This window comes from Ranitomeya variabilis, chromosome 1, assembly GCF_051348905.1.
Source record: "Ranitomeya variabilis isolate aRanVar5 chromosome 1, aRanVar5.hap1, whole genome shotgun sequence".
NCBI classification, from domain to species: domain Eukaryota; kingdom Metazoa; phylum Chordata; class Amphibia; order Anura; family Dendrobatidae; genus Ranitomeya; species Ranitomeya variabilis.
The window spans coordinates 133,271,141-133,290,630 of record NC_135232.1 but is presented as its reverse complement, the minus strand read 5'-3'; the positions used below and the strand labels follow the sequence as shown (position 1 = coordinate 133,290,630).

At 45.0% G+C, this 19,490-nt stretch overlaps 1 protein-coding gene across 1 annotated transcript in view; it reads right to left on the bottom strand.

The window, feature by feature from the left end:
- POLR3G (RNA polymerase III subunit G) overlaps positions 1-19,490 on the bottom strand; it is a 104,125-nt gene that overhangs the window by 19,301 nt on the left and 65,334 nt on the right. The window contains exon 7 of the mRNA XM_077288987.1: positions 10,303-10,425. Within this exon, the coding sequence (XP_077145102.1) occupies positions 10,303-10,425 (123 nt within the window). The remainder of the gene's footprint in view (positions 1-10,302; positions 10,426-19,490) is intronic.

Here is a 19,490-nt window from a genome sequence, read left to right as displayed (position 1 = left end):
CCTCCCAAGGAACTTATCTAGATGTGTTGTGAGAACTTTGAACCCCCAAGTGTTTCACTACAGTTTATAACGCAGAGCCGTGAAAATAAAACATCTTTTTTTTCCCACAAAAATGATTTTTAGCCCCCCAAATTTTTATTTTCCTAAGGATAACAAGAGAACTTGGACCCCAGAAGTTGTTGTTCAATTTGTCCCGAGTACGCTGATAACACATATGTTGGGGTAAACCCCTTTTTGGGCGCACGGGAGAGCTCGGAAGGGAAGGAGCACTGTTTTACTTTTTCAACGCAGAATTGGCTGGAATTGAGATTGGACGCCATGTCGCGCTTGTAGAGCCCCTGATGTGCCTGGACAGTGGAAACTCCCCAATTCTACCTGAAACCCTAACCCAAACACACCCCTAACCCTAATCCCAACGGTAACCCTAACCACACCCCTAGCCCTGACACACCCATAATTCTAATCCCAACCCTAATCCAAACGTAAATGTAATCCAAACCCTAACCCTAACTTTAGCCCCAACCCTAACTTTAGCCCCAACCCTAACTTTACCTCCAACCCTAGCCCTAACCCTAACCCTAACCCTACCCCTAACCCTAACCCTAAACGTGACTGAAATACGTGGCACTGAAATACGTGGCACTGAAATACGTGGCACTGAAATACGTGGCACTGAAATACGTGGCACTGAAATACGTGATACGTGGCACTTAAATACGTGGCACTGAAACACATGGCACTGAAATACGTGATACGTGGCACTGAAATACGTGGCACTGAAATACGTGGCACTGAAATACGTGGCACTGAAATATGTGATACGTGGCACTGAAATACGTGGCACTGAAATACGTGGCACTGAAATACGTGGCACTGAAATACGTGGCACTGAAATACGTGGCACTGAAATACGTGATACGTGGCACTGAAATACGTGGCACTGAAATACGTGGCACTGAAATACGTGATACGTGGCACTTAAATACGTGGCACTGAAACACGTGGCACTGAAATACGTGATACGTGGCACTGAAATACGTGGCACTGAAATACGTGGCACTGAAATACGTGGCACTGAAATACGTGGCACTGAAATACGTGATACGTGGCACTGAAATACGTGGCACTGAAATACGTGGCACTGAAATACGTGGCACTGAAATACGTGGCACTGAAATACGTGGCACTGAAATACGTGGCACTGAAATACGTGGTACTAAAATATGTGGCACTGAAATACGTGATACGTGGCACTGAAATACGTGATACGTGGCACTGAAATATGTGATACGTGGCACTGAAATACGTGGCACTGAAATACGTGGCACTGAAACACGTGGCACTGAAACACGTGGCACTGAAACACGTGGCACTGAAATACGTGGCACTGAAATACGTGGCACTGAAATACGTGGCACTATGACTGTCAGAAAATGTTCATTAAACGGTTAGGGGTGAGGTTAGGGGTAGAGTTAGGGTTAGGGTTTGGATCCCTTTATCACCTTGATGGTGGTGGGTGGCTTTTCAGTGTGTTTAAATGCATGCGTTTTTAACGCAAACAAACGCATGTGCTTAAAAACGCAAGAAAATACTGCAGGTTGTATTTCTGAAAATGAACGCATGCAGAAAAAAAACGCATGCGTTTGAAAACGCGACCAAACGCGTACAAAAAAACCGCATGCGTTTTCAATGTTAAATATAGGGAAAAAACGCATGCGTTTTTTTGTGCAAAAAACGCTGCAGACAAAAACGCAAGTGTGAAACCAGCGACGCTTTTTATAGCAAAAAAGTTTTTGCGTCTCCACATTTTGAGACCTATAATTTTTCCACATTTTGCTCCACAGAGTCATGTGAGGTCTTGTTTTTTGCGGGACGAGTTGACGTTTTTATTGGTAACATTTTCGGACACGTGACCGTTTTTGATCGCTTTTTATTCCGATTTTTGTGAGGCAGAATGACCAAAAACCAGCTATTCATGAATTTCTTTTGGGGGAGGCGTTTATACCATTCCGCGTTTGGTAAAATTGATAAAGCAGTTTTATTCTTCGGGTCAGTACGATTACAGCGATATCTCATTTATATCATTTTTTTATGTTTTGGCGCTTTTATACGATAAAAACTAAAATATAGAAAAAATTATTATTTTCGTATCGCTTTATTCTCAGGACTATAACTTTTTTATTTTTTTGCTGATAATGTTGTATGGCGGCTTGTTTTTTGCGGGACAAGATGACGTTTTCAGCGGTACCATGGATATTTATATCAGTCTTTTTGATCGCGTGTTATTCCACTTTTTGTTCGGCGGTATGGTAATAAAGCGTTGTTTTTTGCCTCGTTTTTTTTTTTTTTTTCTTACGGTGTTTACTGAAGGGGTTAACTAGTGGGGCAGTTTTATAGGTTGGGTCGTTACGGACGCGGCGATACTAAATATGTGTACTTTTATTGTTTTGTTTTTTTTATTTAGATAAAGAAATGTATTTATGGGAATAATATATTATTTTTTTTTATTATTTATTTAGGATTTTTTTTTTTTTTTTTTTTACACATGTGGAAAAAATTTTTTTTAACTTTTTTACTTTGTCCCAGGGGGGGACATCACAGATCATTGATCTGGCAGTGTGCACAGCACTCTGCCAGATCGACGATCTGCTGTGCAGGGCTGCAGGCTTACCAAGTGTCTGCTCTGAGCAGACACTCGGTAAGCCACCTCCTTCCCTGCAGGACCCGGATGCCGCGGCCATCTTGGATCCGGGACCTGCAGCCAGGAAGGAGGTAGGAGACCCTCGCAGCAACGCGATCACATCGCGTTGCTCCGGGGGTCTCAGGGAAGCCCGCAGGGAGCCCCCTCCCTGCGCGATGCTTCCCTATACCGCCGGTACACTGCGATCATGTTTGATCGCGGTGTGCCGGGGGTTAATGTGCCGGGGGCGGTCCGTGACCGCTCCTGGCACATAGTGCCGGATGTCAGCTGCGATATGCAGCTGACACCCGGCCGCGATCGGCCGCGCTCCCCCCGTGAGCGCCGCTGATCGGTGATGACGTACTATCCCGTCGGCGGTCATACGGGCCCACCCCACCTCGACGGGATAGTACGTCAAATGTCGGGAAGGGGTTAAGGGACTCAGAAGAGAATCGGAGAGATCCAATGGCTGGATATCCTTAAGGACAAAAATGTCCAGGAAGGATGGGAAATCTTGAAAAATGAGATTCTCAAAGAACAATCGTTAACAATTCCGAAAAGAGCGAAGAATAGGAAGCATTTAAGAAAACCAGGATGGATGAACACAGAACTTAAACATTTATTTCTTCCTTTTTAGCATGTGTTTATCAAATGGAAAGAGGGAGGCATATCTAAAGAAGAATATAATGCTGTCTGCATAACCTGCAGGTTACAAATCAGATTATCCAAAGCTGAAAATTAATTAAAGGGGACCGGTCATCCCCAAAATCGAAGGTGAGCTAAGCCCACCAGCATCAGGGGCTTATCAACAGCATTCTGGAATGTTTATTGCACAGCTTTCCACCTTAAAGGGAACCTGTCATCCCCAAAATCGATGATGAGGTAAGCCCACCGTCATCAGGGGCTTATCTACAGCATTCTGGAATGATGTAGATAAGCCCCCGATGTATCCTGAAAGGTGAGAAAAAGAGGTTAGATTATACTCACCCAGGGGCGGTCCCCGGTACGATGGGCGTCGCGGTCCGGGCCCTCCCATCTTCTTAAGATGACGTCCTCCTCTTCTATTCACGCCGCAGCTCTGGCGCACTTTGTCTGCCCTGTTGAGGGCAGAGCAAAGTACTGCAGTGCGCAGGCGCCAGGGGCTCAAGAGGGCAGACAAAGTATGCCTGCACTGGAGCCGCAGCGTGAATACAAGAAGAGGACGTCATCGTAAGAAGATGGGAGGCCCTGGACCGCAACGCCCATTGGACCGGACCGCAGCGGGACCGCCCTTGGGCGAGTATAATCTAACCTCTTTTTCTCATCTTTCAGGATACATCAGGGGCTTATCTACAGCATTCCAGAATACTGTAGATAAGCCCCTGATGCTGGTGGGCTTAGCTCACCTTCAATTTTGGGGGTGACAGGTTCCCTTTAAGGCTTGCAAGAAACGCCAAAAGCAATAAATAGGATTTTGGGGATATGTCAAAAGTAAAATAAAAGTCAAAGATGCTATAGGATTTTTACAGGATGAAAATAATGAAATGGAAAGAAAGGATGTGGAGAAGGCCGAACTTATTAATTCCTATTTTGCATCTGTTTTCTCTCAGAAAGGAAATTTAACTGATTTTCACTGTCCTATTGAGGGATTAGAAGAATCCAGGATATCTATAAACAGAAATATAGCGAGGAAACACTTAGCTAACATAAATGAATTCAAGTCTCCAGGTCCAGATGAATTACACCCCAGAGTACTGAAGGAGATAGCAGAATAAATTTTTGAACCACTCTCCATAATCTTTGAAAATTCATGGAGAACCAGAGAAGTCCCAGAAGACTGGAGAAGAGCAAATGTTGTTCCTATCTTCAAAAAGGGGAAGAAGGTGGATCCAGGGAACTATAGGCCAGGGAGTCCGACGTCTAAACCAGGAAAGATCTTTGAACAAATTATTAAACAACATGTATGCAAGTACCTTGATAATAATAATGAAGTGATTAACCAGAGTCAGCATGGGTTTGTAACTAAAGTCATGTCAGACTAATTTAATTTCCTTCTATGACAGAATCACTGGGTGGATCAGGGAATGCTGTAGATATAGTATATCTTGACTTCAGCAAAGCATTTGACAAAGTATCTCACACAATCCTTATTGAAAAAAATGACTAAGTATGGAATGGACAAGGCAACTAAGCCAGGTGGATTCATAACTGGCTTAGTGATCGAACCCAAAGAGTGGTCGTAAATGGCTGCACATCCAGTTGGAAGAATGGGGTACCAAAGGGCTGTGTCCTGGGACCTGTATTGTTCAACATCTTTATCAATGATTTAGATGAAGGAATTGAGGGTAAACTGAATAAATTTGCTGATGACACAAAGCTAGGAGGGATAGCTAATACTAGAGAAGAGAGAGAGGATTCAAAAAGATATAAATAAACTGGAGCAGTGGGCAGCACCTAAAACTGGAGCAGTGGGCAGCAACTAACAGAATGGTTTTTAACAGGGAAAAATGCAAAGTACTACATCTGGGCAATAAAAATATAAAAGCATATACAGAATGGGAGAAATGGGGCTAAGCAACAGCACATGTAAAAATGACTTGGGTATACTAATGGATCACAGACTGAACATGAGTCAACAGTGTGATGCAGCAGCCAAAAAGGCAAATACAATTCTGGGATGTATTAACAGAAGCATGCAGTCTAGATCACGTGAAGTCGTTATTGCCCTCTACTCCTCTTTGGTCAGACCTCATCTGCAATACTGTGTCCAGTTTTGGGCACCACATTTAGAAAAAAAAAAAAAGACATTTATAAACTGGAGCAAGTTCAGAGAAGAGCGACCAGAATGGTGACCGGTCTGCACATCATGTCCTATGAGGAACGTTTACAGGATTTAGGAATGTTTAGCTTGCAAAAAAGAAGAGACTGAGAGGAGACTTAATAGCTGTCACATTGTAGAAGGATCATCTTTATTCTCATTTGCACAAGGAAAGACTAGAAGCAATGGGATAAAACTGAATGGGAGGAGACACAGATTAGATATTTGAAAAAAAACTTTTTGACAGTTAGGGTGATCAATGATTGGAACAAGCTGCCACGAGAGGTGGGGCGTTCTCCTTCCATGGAAGTCTTCAGAGGCTTGAGAGACATCTGTCTGAGATGATTTAGTGAATCCTGCATTGAGCAGGGGGTTGGACCAGATGACCCAGGAGGTCCCTTCCAACTCTACCATTCTATGATTCTATGCATAGTCAATGGCTATTAACCCCTTCTGACATCCGATGTACTATCCCATTGAGGAGACCTGGGCCCGTATGACCAGACGGGATAGTACGTCATACGCGATCAGCCATGCTCGCGGGAGGAGCACGGCCGGGTGTCAGCTGATTATCACAGCTGACACCCGGCACTATGTGCCAGGAGTGGTCACGGACTGCTCCTGGCACTTTAACCCCTGGAAACACTGCGATCAAACAAGATTGCAGTGTTCCGGTGGCATAGAGAAGCATCGCGTAGGGAGGGGGGCTCCCTGCATGCTTCCCTGAGACCCTCAGAACAACACGATGTGATCGTGTTGTCCCCAGGGTCTCCTCCTCAGGAACCGGAAGGACCCTGCAGCCATCTTGGATGCGGGGGCCCTTCAGAGGGGTGGCTTGCCAGTGACTGCTGAGAGCAGGCATTGAGAAGCCTCCTACACTGCCCGTCAGATTGCCGATGTGACACAGTGCTGTGCAAAGTGTCACATCAGCGATCTGCCTTTATACGGTGATGTCCCACCCTGGGACAATGTAAGAAAGCTTATAAAAAAAAAAAAAAAAAAAAAAAGCGTTACATGTGTAAAAATATTTTTTTTTTAAAAAAAAAACCTAAGAAAAAATAGTTTTTTCCCCAAAAAATACATTTCTTTATGTAAATAAAAAAAACAATAAAAGTACACATATTTAGTATCGATGCGTCCGTAACGACCCGACCTATAAAACGGTCCCACTAGTTAACCCCTTCAGTGAAGACTGTAAAAAAATAAATAAAAAACGAGGCAAAAAACAATGCTTTATCATCATACAGCCGAACAAAAAGTGGAATAACACGCGATCAAAAAGACAGATATAAATAAACATGGTACTGCTGAAAATGTCATCTGGTCCCTCAAAAAACAAGCCATACAGCGTCATCAGCAAAAAAAGATAAAAGTTATAGCCCTCAGAATAAAGCGATGCAAAAATAATTATTTTTTTTATATAAAATAGTTCTTATTGTATAAAAGTGCCAAAACATAAAAAAATATAACTGAGTTATCGCTGTAATCCAGGGCCGTATTTAGAGTTTATGCTGCTCTAGGCACTTCCCGTGCTGCCTCCCCCATTGGTGACTAGGACTAATGGAGACACTGTCGGCAGTGACTTTGGCAAAAATCGCTGATGTGAAAAGTAGCCTTTCGCGGCAGATCCGGCAGTTTTTCCACGTCTGCCACGTAACGCATCACTTACGGCAACACTGCGTTTAGCCTCATTCATTCCCTATGGGACTTGCGGACATGTGCGGCACTTGCGGTTTTGCTGCGATCTGGTAAATGCGGTACTTGCAGCAGCGGAAAAAAAACTCCGCTAGCGGTGTTTTTTTCGTCTCGCCGCAAGTGCAAAACCGCAAGTGCCACACATGTTTGCAAGTCCCATAGGGAATAAGTAAGGGGTCCAAATCTATGTATATGCCCATGTAGCTCTTTCATGTATCCTGGCGCCCCTGGAGAGAGGTCGCTTCTGCCGATGTGACAGTTCTCCACGGGAGATCATCGTTGGACACTCGTTATTACATGGATTATATCGGATCATGGAGTATACTGTTGGTTTATTACGATATATATATATATATATATATATATATATATATATATATATATATATATATATATATATATATATATTTTATACAGGTGATCAAGGACTTCAGGGATTAGGTGTATAGTGAGTATATACTGTATGTTGTATGTACTGTATGTATATACTGTTTGTGTGTTCTTTTTTTCTTTTCTAAACCTTCAACACAGTAGCCGGATGATGGGACTACTGTCCCATGATCCGGCCACCTGTCACTCTGTAGCAGGCATAGCTGGATGGGACTATTTGTCCCATCGGACAATATCTGACACACACACACACATCTCTGCACACACATACAGCCCCCCCCCCCCCCACACGCACAGCTCCGCACGCACAGCTCCGCACGCACACACACAGCTCCGCACGCACAGCTCCGCACGCACACACACACACAGCTCCGCACGCACACACACAGCTCCGCACACACACTGCTCCGCACGCACAGCAGTTTCGCGTGCGCGCACACACACACAGCTCCATGTGCGCGCACACACACACACACACACACACAGTTACAGCTCTGCACACACACAACACATACAGCCCTGCAAGCACACACACATAGCAGCACTGGCAATGTTTGTTCTCAGGACCCAGATAGAGTGAGTGGTGCCGGGGTGTATTACACACCCCCACTCACTCTCTGGGTCCGTCTCCTGGCTGGGAGCAAACATCAAACAAGATGGGGGCAGAATGCTGGACACAGATGGGGGCAGAATGCTGGACACAGATGGGGGCAGAATGCTGGACACAGATGGGGGCAGAATGCTGGACACAGATGGGGGCAGAATGCTGGACACAGATGGGGGCAGAATGCTGGACACAGATGGGGGCAGAATGCTGGACACAGATGGGGGCAGAATGCTGGACACAGATGGGGGCAGAATGCTGGACACAGATGGGGGCAGAATGCTGGACACAGATGGGGGCAGAATGCTGGACACAGATGGGGGCAGAATGCTGGACACAGATGGGGGCAGAATGCTGGACACAGATGGGGGCAGAATGCTGGACACAGATGGGGCAAGAATGGAGATACGGGGCATGATTGGAGACACAGGGCAGAATGAAAGACATGAGGGCAGGATTGGATCATGGGGCAGGATGGATACGATGGAGACAGATGGGGCAGGATGGGGAGATCATATGGGGCAGAATGGATACTCATGAGGGCAGGATGGGAGAACATATGGCTGAAGCCCGGAATGAGACACACTGGGGCTAGGATGGGGAATATTATTACCATAGGGGCTAATTAAGGGATATTACTGCAATCATGTATTTATTTTATTTTTTGAGGATACGGTTTTAAATGGGGGGGCGGTCCTGTTACTGTGCAGAGTGACACTCTGCACAGAGTGACTTTTTTCTTCATGTGGTGTAATGTAGAAGTTGGGAAAAATTAAGTAATGTGTTCAGCAAGCGGAGCTCGAGATAACGGTTATCTCCTGTAGAGACGAGCCCTGGCTGGAAGAAGTGATAGTGGTCTGGGCTGGATGAAAGATGAAAAACAAAGATGAAGGACTTCACCTAGAGACATCACTGGTGAGTGTTACCTATACACTGACACTATACACTGTATACTATATACAGAGCTCCTGTGTATAATGTCACAAGTGATCACTGTATTACCTATACATTATATACAGAGCTCCTGTGTATAATATCACCAGGAATCACTGTATTACCTGTACACAGACACTGCATACTAAGTACAGATCTCCTGTGTATAATGGCACTTATGGTGATAGTATTGTATTTATTTTTTTTTATTACTGATCAGTATTTTGGTATTCAGTCACTATGTGGTGGTAATATGTGGTCTGGACATGGTGTTGCGGTATGTGTCCCTTGTATGTGCTATTTGGTCACTTTGTGGTGGTAATATGTGGTCTGGTCATGGTGCGGTGGTATTTGTTCCTTGTATGTGATATTATTCGGTCATTGGTGGTAATATGTGGTCTGGTCATGGTGCGGTGGTATTTGTTTCTTGTATGTGTTATTTGGTCAGTTTGTGGTGGTAATATGTGGTCTGGTCATGGTGTTGTAGTATTTGTTCCCTGTATTTGATATTATTCGATCACTGTGGTGGTAATATGGTGTCTGATCATGGTGTAGCGGGATTTGTTCTTTGTATGTGATATTATTGGTCATTTTAAAAATTGAAAAATAAATAAAAATATACCTAAATTGTATTGCATACTTTAACAAATATTTAATAGGTTACAGTAGAGTAGGGCCCGGCCAAAAGTGTCTACCGTGTTATGGTTGCGGCCTAAAAAGTCTTTTGGCCAAATCAAAAGCTGCCGGCTATATGTGTGATCTGGTGATGGAAACTGTTAATGTGTGATAGGTGAGAAGTGGAGTTTTTCCAAGAGAGAGCGGTGGGACTTTGGACAGTTCGAGGGGTGAAGGCGGGGCTGGGGTGGAGCCTGGGCAGAGTCTCAAGGGGTCCCCGAAAATGTTGCCAGTATGGGGCCCCGAAATTTCTACTGGCAGTCCTGCAGTGGCATACCTTGGAGCTCGAGAGCCTCAATGCAAAGTCCTCAACAAAAGCCCCAACTATCATGGGGCTAGAATAGTTTTTCTTTTCTTATATGGACCCAAAGGTACCATTTGAGTTCCCTTTTGCTCTAAGGTCCAGATGCAACTGCAACCCCTGCACCCACAGTAGGTGAAATTATCTATTAGATCACAGATAGGAATTAAAAGGAAAGTCATGAAAAATGAACAGAAATGCTTTACATATAATACGATATGAGATACCTCCTCATTTTCTTCATCATCCAGATCTACTTCAGCCTCTTCTTCATCTTCTCCTTTCTCTTCTTTCTTTTTCTCCTCATTTTCTTCATCAGACTTTTCATTATCGCCTTTTTTCTCAAGTTCCTGTTATCAATGATACAACATACAGTGATCATTAGTGGTCATGATTTAAAAGCAAGTCTATTAAAAGTGACTCACTACAAATAACACTTTTCTTCTGCCTGTCGCTGAGAATTATGGTATGTTTAGTTTAAATAGATATGACCTTGGTCAGATGTGACATCATTTGAAGTGTGACATCTTTAAAGTGTAACATCAAAAATATACCAGCATGCTAACCAATGGTATATTCTCCTTCATGCTGCCATGCCCTGATCCATCTGCTTTCATGCACAGGTACCTCTGAACTCCCTCTTAATCCAGAGTACCCACTGCACCCCAGAATCCCATGTACTCCTCTTCCTCTATTCTAACTGGTACGCTGCTGTTTTTTCCCTGACTTTTATTCCACGTATCATACTTCAAATTTACTGAATGTATATTGATATGTCCGTGCTCCTCACACCTAGCCCCACCTTTCCATATCTTTCTGCCTCTTTCTTCAGCTTTGATGCTAGTCAAATGTTTTATTAACTGCAATCTGTAAATTGCTCTCTGCTGTGAACTGTCCCTCCTGCTCCCTCCTCCTCCCCTCTCTCTCACCGGACTTCATTTCATGGACAATTGAATGGTATAAGTTGAATGGAGCAGGTCAGATATGACCTAAAAAGTGTAGAAGTATATCAGAAATAGTCCAGAAATTGGTCAGAAGGTGAGACTTAAAGGGCACCTGTCACTCCGTTTTTTCCGTATGAGATAAAAATACTGTTAAATAGGGCCTGAGCTGTGCATTACAACAGTGTATTTTGTGGACCCCGATTCCCCACCTATGCTGCCAAAATACGTTACCAAAGTAGCCGTTTTCGCCTGTCAATCAGGCTGGTCTGGTCAGATGGGCGTGGTGTCTTCCCCCAGATCTTGCTTAGTTTTCCGTTGGTGGCGTAGTGGTTTGCGCATGCCCAAGGTCCCGAATCCACTGCACAGGGGAGTTAAAAGAGCGCGATGTGCACTATTTCATTGGTGATCGGTGGGGGCGGCCATCTTCCTTTGGCCGCGCGTGCGCAGAAGCGACGCTCTGCTGGCCGCAGCTTCAGGAAAATGGCCACGGGATGCCGCGCGTGCGCAGATGGAGATCGCGGCGGCCATTTTCCTGAAGCTGAGATGCGAACATGCTACTTCTTTTAACCCGCAGCGTTTCTACATGGAATTTTCCACACCATCAGCACAGCGGGGTTTTTTTCACATTGATTTACATTGTACTGTAAATCACTTGCGGATCTGCAGCGTTTCTGCACTGCAAGAAATGCTGCGGATCCGCAGAAAATCTGCAACGTGTGCAGTGCATATACCCTAAGAGAAACCACCACAATCCCTCACACTTAAAATCTGTGCCACTGACCCCCACCCCCCTGCTTCCTCTCTCTGGAGCACTTTGGAATGCCCACTCCATCTGCAACAAGCTCCATGTGATCCACGATCTCTTTACTTCTCCCAACCTTTCCTTCCTGGCCCTCACTGAGACCTGGCTGACGCCCCCTGACACGGCCTCCCCTGCTGCACTGAGTTATGGCGGCCTTCACTTTACCCACACTCCTTGCTCTGGCAACAGACATGGCGGAGGAGTGGGTTTCCTTCTTTCTAAAAACTGCTCCTTCAACCCTATCCAACCCCCACCCTCCCATATACTCCCTTCTTTCGAGGTTCACTCTGTCCGTATCTACTCTCCCTCTAATCTCCAAATGGCTGTCATATACTGACCACCAGGCTCAGCCACTGCCTTCATTGACCAATCCTCCACCTGGCTTCTTCACTATCTGCTGACATCCCCACCATCATCATGGGCGACTTTAATATCCCTATTGACACCCGCAAGTCAGCAGCCTCCAAACTCCTGTCCTTTACCTCATCCTTTGGACGTACTCAGTGGTCCTCCACAGCTACCCACACCGACGGACATACACTAGACCTCATCTTCACCTGCCTCTTTTCCCTATCTAATCTCACAACCTCTCCCTTCCACCTATCTGCCCACCATCTACTCACCTTCTCATCCTTGTCCTTCTAACTCGCCCCCATTTCCAGCCACTAGCACATCCTCGCAGAAATCTCGCACACTTACACATTCACCAACTCTCAGACTCTCTTCACTCCACGACACGGACAGCGCCACCACTTTCTATAACGCTACCCTCACATCAGCCATAAACTCAGTGGCCCCTCTCATACATGGCAAAGTGCGACAAATCAATAGGCAACCCAGGCACAACAATCTCACCGAAAAACTTCGACAGGCATCCAGGGTCGCGGAGTGGTGTTGGAAGAAAACACGCCTGCCAGACAACTTCACTGCTTTCAAACAAGCTACACTTGCCTTCAAATTAGCCCTCACCTCTGCTAAACACAAGATTTGTGAAATAGTTCTATCTTCATTATCTTACAACCCAAAACAACTGTTCAGCACATTCAACCCTCTCCTCTGCCCACCAGTGGCACCTCCAACTCCCCTCATCTCTGCTGAGGACTTTGCCTTATTTGGTCGATCTTATTTTTGAAGTAGGTGGCAAACGTTTATTGTTCCACCACTCCATATATCAGACTTCTGCCCTTCCCCAATAACCTCTCTCTCCAACATCACTGAAGGAGAGCTTACTCACCTCCTCCCTTCCCACCTGCTCCCCAACTTCACTAACACGCTCATTCCAGCCCTAACCCATCTCTTCAACCTATCGCTATCTTCTGGTACCTTCCCCTCTGCCTTCAAACATACCACCATCACACCCATCCTCAAAAAAAACTAACCTTGACTCAACTGCTATGCCCAGCTACCGCCCCATATCACTGCTCCCATTTGCTTCCAAACTCCTTGAGCAGCATGTCCATGCTCAACTTTACTCCCACCTCAGTCTCTCCTTGACAACCTCCAATCTGGCTTCTGCCCCCACCACTCCACCGAAACTGCCCTAACCAAAATTACTAATGACTTACTCACAGCCAAAGCTAGCAGACAGTTCTCCATCCTTCTCCTTCTCGACCTGTCCTCTGTCTTCGACACAGTCGACCACTGCCTACTGCTACAGATTCTTTCTTCCCTTGGCATCAAAGACCTTGACCTGTCCTGGATTGCCTCATACCTTTCTGATCGCACATTTAGCATTTCCCACTCCCACACTACCTCCTCATCCCACCTTCTCTCTGTTGAAGTCCCTCAAGGCTCTGTCCCGGGGCACCTACTTTTTTCCATCTATACCCTTGGCCTAGGACAACTCAAAGTCCCATGGCTTCCAGTACCACCTGTATGCGGGCGACACCTCTCTGGCCCAGATGTCACCTCTCTTCTGTCCAGAATCCCGGAGTGTCCATCAGCCATATCCTCCTTCACCTCTCACTTCCTAAAACGCAATGCAGACAAAACCGAACTCATCATCTTTCCTCCATCTCGCGTATTTTCCCTTACCCAACCTATCTATTATGATAAACGGCATCACGCCCTCTCCCACACCTGAAATCCACTGCCTCGGAGTAACTCTCGACTCTGCTCTGTCATTCAAACCGTACGTCCAAACTCTTGCCACCTCCTGTCGTTTCCAACTCTAAAGTATTTCCAGAATCCATCCCTTCCTCAGCCCATAATCTACTAAAACTCTTGTGCATACCCTCATCATCTCCCGCCTTGATTACTGCAACACCCTTCTCTATGGCCTCCCCTCTAACTCTTGCACCACTCCAGTCTGTCCTCAACTCTGCTGCCCGGCTAATCCACCTCTCCTCGCTACTCTCCTGTTTCTCCCCTCTGCAAATATCTCCACTGGCTCCCAATTCTCCAACGAATCCAGTTCAAACTACTAACACTGACCTACAAAGCCATCCACAACCTGTCCCCTGCCTATACCTCTGAACTAATCTCCCCCCTCACAATCTTTGATCCTCCAAAGACCTCCTACTCTCCTCCACACTTATTCGTTTCTCACACAACTGCCTCCAAGATTTCTCCCGAATATCTCCCCATCCTCTGTAATTCCACTCCTCAACACGTCCGATTATCCACCATCCTCGGATCCTTCAGATGAAACCTGAAAACCCATTTCTTCAGAAAAGCCTACAGCCTGCAATAACCATTCTGCCGCCTCACCACCACCCGAGCTGCTGCACACCCGACCTTCTGTCTCTTCCCCATTATCCCGTAGAATGTAAGTCTGTGAGGACAGGGGCCTCTCCCCTCTGTACCAGTCAGTCATCGTAAATTAGTTTACTGTAAATGATATCTATAACATTGTATGTAACCCCTTCTCATGTACAGCACCATGGAATTAATGGTGCTATATAAAAAAAAAAAATATATATATAATAATAATAATAATAATAATAATAATAATAATAAATAGAACCTGTCATCACGATTTAACCTGTAAAGTAAAGGTATGACCATATTGGACCTGTTATACTAATTTAATGGATACCTGTAGTCAGGGCCACCAGGAATTTCGAGGCACCATACTGGCAACATTCTCGGGGCCCCCTTGAGAGTCTTCCCAGGCTCCACCCCAGATCCGCCTCCAACCCTCTAACCGCCCACAGTCCCACCACCCTCTTTTGGAAAAAACTCCACTTCTGCACCACATCCTCATCAATCACACATTTACAGTTCTCATCATCACATACATAGCCAGCAGCTTTTGTTTTGGCCAAAATAATTTTTAATCCGCCACCGTGACAAGGTAGACCCTTTTGGCCAGGCTCTACTATGCTTCAGATGAGGAGCGCAGGATCGTTCCGGCGTATAACAGTGACATCGTATGTCAGCTGCTGGCTGTTAACTGTTGCCATGCGGGAAGACTCTCCTGAATGGCAACATATTTTAACTGATTGCACATCCTCTGAAGCACAATCAGTTACTAAGGCTACTTTCACTCTAGCATCGTGCACTGCACGTCGCTATGCGTCGTTTTGTAGAAAAAACACATCCTGCAAAAGTGCTTGCAGGATGCGTTTTTTTCTCCATAGACTAACATTAGCGACGCATTGCGACGCATTGCCACACGTCGCAACCGTCGTGAGATGGTTGCGTCGGACCGTCGCCACCAAAAAACGTTGCATGTAACTTTTTTGGTCGTCGTGTCCAGCATCTCCGCCCCCTCCTCCCCGCACCTCACAATGGGGCAGCTGATGCGCTGAAAAACAGCATCCGCTGCCCCCATTGTGCGGCGCATTCACTGCTAGCGTCGCTCATCGGCCCCATACACCAGTAAGGGCAGTAAAGCCCTGATGGCGGCTCTGCCTGTAGTGAAAAAAATAAAATCTGTTTCTTGTTTAATTGACCTTAGAAGTTTTGGTGGAATAGCCATGTATCGGGGCAGGACTGTGGGTATGGTCTTTGGCTCTGGCATGACACTTCAGCATTTGTATAAGTCATGTCCTGGCATTCACCAAGAAAAACGGCGCTGTAGGAAGCGCATGCTCGGATTAACCTCAGGGGAGACTCCAACAAAATTGGTGTGTTATGACCCCAATGGCGAGGGTCTCAGAGGAACAAGTAAGTCTGCGACGTACAAAAATCCAGCTCATAGGGCAGTGGTAACTGGGTTGACCATATAACTACTCCTAACGCCAACACTAGAAGTAGCCGGGGAACATGCCTACGTTGGTCGCTAGATGTCTCGCGCCAGCCGGAGGACTAACTACCCCTAGAAGAGGAAAACAAAGACCTCTCTTGCCTCCAGAGAATAGACCCCAAAAGTCGGATACAAGCCCCCCACAAATAATAACGGTGAGGTAAGAGGAAATGACAAACACAGAGATGAACTAGGTTTAGCAAAGAGAGGCCCACTTACTAATAGCAGAATGTAGTAAGATAACTTATATGGTCAACAAAAACCCTAACAAAATTCCACACTGGAGATACAAGAACCCCCGAACCGTCTAACGGCCCGGGGGGAGAACTCCAGCCTCCCTAGAGCTTCCAGCAAGGTTAGGATACAGATTATGTACAAGCTGGACAAAAATGCAAACAAAAACAAATAGCAAAAAGCAAGAAAGCAGACTTAGCTTAATTTAGCAGGAACCAGGATCAGTAGACAAGAGCACAACAGATTAGCTCTGATTACAACGTTGCCAGGCATTGAACTGAAGGTCCAGGGAGCTTATATAGCAACACCCCTGACCTAACGACCCAGGTGAGCATACAAGGGATGAATGACATACCCAGAGTCAAATCACTAGTAACCACTAGAGGGAGCCAAAAGGTAAATTCACAACATTGGTGCCAGTGGCTGTGTATGCATAGATCTTAGCTCAATGATAAGTTAAAATCTTGATGGTGTGCTTGCTCTGCCAGCGGTGCCATTTTGCTGATTTTTAAAGATGTGGCTCATACAAATGCAGAAGGTGAACGGCAGAGCTGAAGACCCTATGTGCGTCCCGCCCCGATTGACAAAGAGGCTATTGCACCAAAACTTCTAGGGTAAATTAAAGAACCAGGCTACAGATTTTTTCACTACAGTATCCATTAAATCAGTATAACTGGGTCATTATGGCCATACCTTTATTTTAAGCAGGATAAATCGTGATGACAGGTTCTCTTTGTTTTTTCACAATTTTGTGTGGAAAGTTGTAGAAGGAGGTTTGAGAGGCTAGTGGCTGGCGAATGACACTGGAATCATTTGGATAAGTGAGCACTCCTCCGTGTTTTTGAAATAGTGATGGGGGGGATGTTTACTATGTGTATAAGAATGGGATAAAAGTTTCAAGGAACGTGGGGTCCCCCACCTGTATGTGAGTGTATGTTGGTGAGGAATCTGCAGAGGAAGCTGACAAGGTGGTGCCTGCATGAAAGTTCCACCAAGATCTACAAAAGATTATTGCCTTCAAGCAAAGAAAGCAGAGACACACCACCTGAAGGTAATGAGAAGGAAATGTTGAATTTGTTGGAGCCTGGAGAGATAGCATGAGCCTGTAGATATATGAGGCCTGCAGTGTCAGCCAAGATTGGGCCCAAGGTGAATAGGGAGACTGAAAACAAGGGAATGACGCCACCAACAGTTGAATTTAAGGCCAGCCAGAAAACAGTCGTTGCTCAAATCCCATCAAAAATAAGACCTAGGGAATTACTTCTGAAGAGGAAGTAACCACAACAAAATTAGACTATAGACCGTATGCCTCAGAAAAGTGTAAAGTGAAGGCTGTTTACATTAATCCAATTAATTCCTGTAGGAACTGTCTTGTAAATGGTTGTGTATTGTTCCTGTGCCTCCAATCCGCTGTAAAGTCAATAGAGAACTGCCCTGCAGCTTCCAGTGTATTTTGGCTGCCCCGTGTGGGGTGCCTTCCCTGATAATATTATTATACAGAATAGTCTAATGTTGACAGGACACAAAATAATTTTGCTGGAAGCACGTCATGACAACAACACGGTCCCCTTATAAAAATAATTTTGAATATAGTGAGAAGTAAATGCCCAATATAACCTATATGATGTGCACAAACTGGACTACCAACTTCAAAATATATAGGTAAAATGTTAATTTTACTAAAAGTACACAATATAAAAAGGAGGTGAACAAAAGATTATCCCCCCAAAAAAACCTCAAGGGTTAGCAGGCAAAAGTCGACAATGGCATAGTTATGTAGTGGTATAAACACCGGTTAACTGAGCAATTTCAAGTGCCAACAATAAATGAGAAAGTATATGCTATATAGCCCACTTAAATCAATGCCCAGTTTCTAATGTATAGCAGCAGTATTCAAATTGCCTCTTCTGAGAAAAAGAGGACTTAACTCTATAGCGCCACCTCTTGGAAGTAGCGATCCTACAAGTCACAATCAACCCTCTAACGAGTCGTGCAATATGACTTAGGATAAACGCCAAATCAGTATCTCAATTCGCAGACACGGTGTTTCGGGCTGTTGGCCCTCGTCAGTGCGAAGCATGAGAACTGATTTGGCTAGGTGAGAGGCTCTGGACTGGGGTCTAAAAGGTAACGTTTCTCAGCAGTATGTAATCAATGTGAAATATTACTAGCCATGACAAGCGCTTACCCATAATAAAGTGCCTGTGCAGAATCCTGGGGAGATCCCCAACGTGCGTTTCGCTGTCGCTTTATCAAGCGGTGTACATTCTATATAACATGCTATCTTACCATCTGGTGCGCAGCTCCAATGCAGACTTACAATAGTGAGAGCAAACATACAGTGGCAGTCGGACATGAAGAGATGCCAAACTTGAAAGTTAAAACCATATTATTAAAAAAACAATACTAAAAAGACATGGCAAACAAGCATCCAAAGATACAGGGGGACCACAGCAAAATCAGATGACCTAGTAAGTCATTTAGAAAATTAGACTATATAATAAATCAAAGGACAGAGGAAACGGGAATGCATACAACTGTAAATGCCAAGGACTAATCAAGTTATCGGTCAATAAAGTACAAATAAAGTAACAATCTTCATTAGCATACCCATCCTAAGAGGATACCCATTCTCCATGGAAAAAAGGTAAGATGGTGATGAGATAAACAGGACACTATAGAGTAAAGGTGTAGACCATATTGATCCATACAACTAGTAGGCCGGCGTCACACTCAGCGTATGTAAATACGGTCCGTTTTTTACGGCCCTAATACGCAGAAAAATCCCCAAAATAGTGATCCGTATGTCATCCGTAGTCAGGGTGTGTCAGCATATTTTGCGCATGGCATCCTCCGTATGTAATCCGTACTGCGATATTTTCTCGTAGGCTTGCAAAACCGACATCTAATGGATTTATGGCCTCAAATGCTCGTTAAAACATATATATATATATATATATATCTCTCTAATATATAAAGCTGAATGTGTGTATGTGTGTATGTATGTGTGTGTGTGTGTGTGTGTGTGTGTGTGTGTGTGTGTGTGTGTGTGTGTGTGTGTGTGTGTGTGTCCGGGATTGGCATCTGAACCGTCGCAGCTACAGCCACAAAATTTTGCACAGTCACACGTCTGGACCCCGAGAGCGTCATAGGCTATGTTGTGAGGTGAAATTTTAACCCCGTGCTTTCCAATTCACCAAACAATTTTGCCCCTATCTACATAATGGGGAAAAAGTGAAAGGAAAA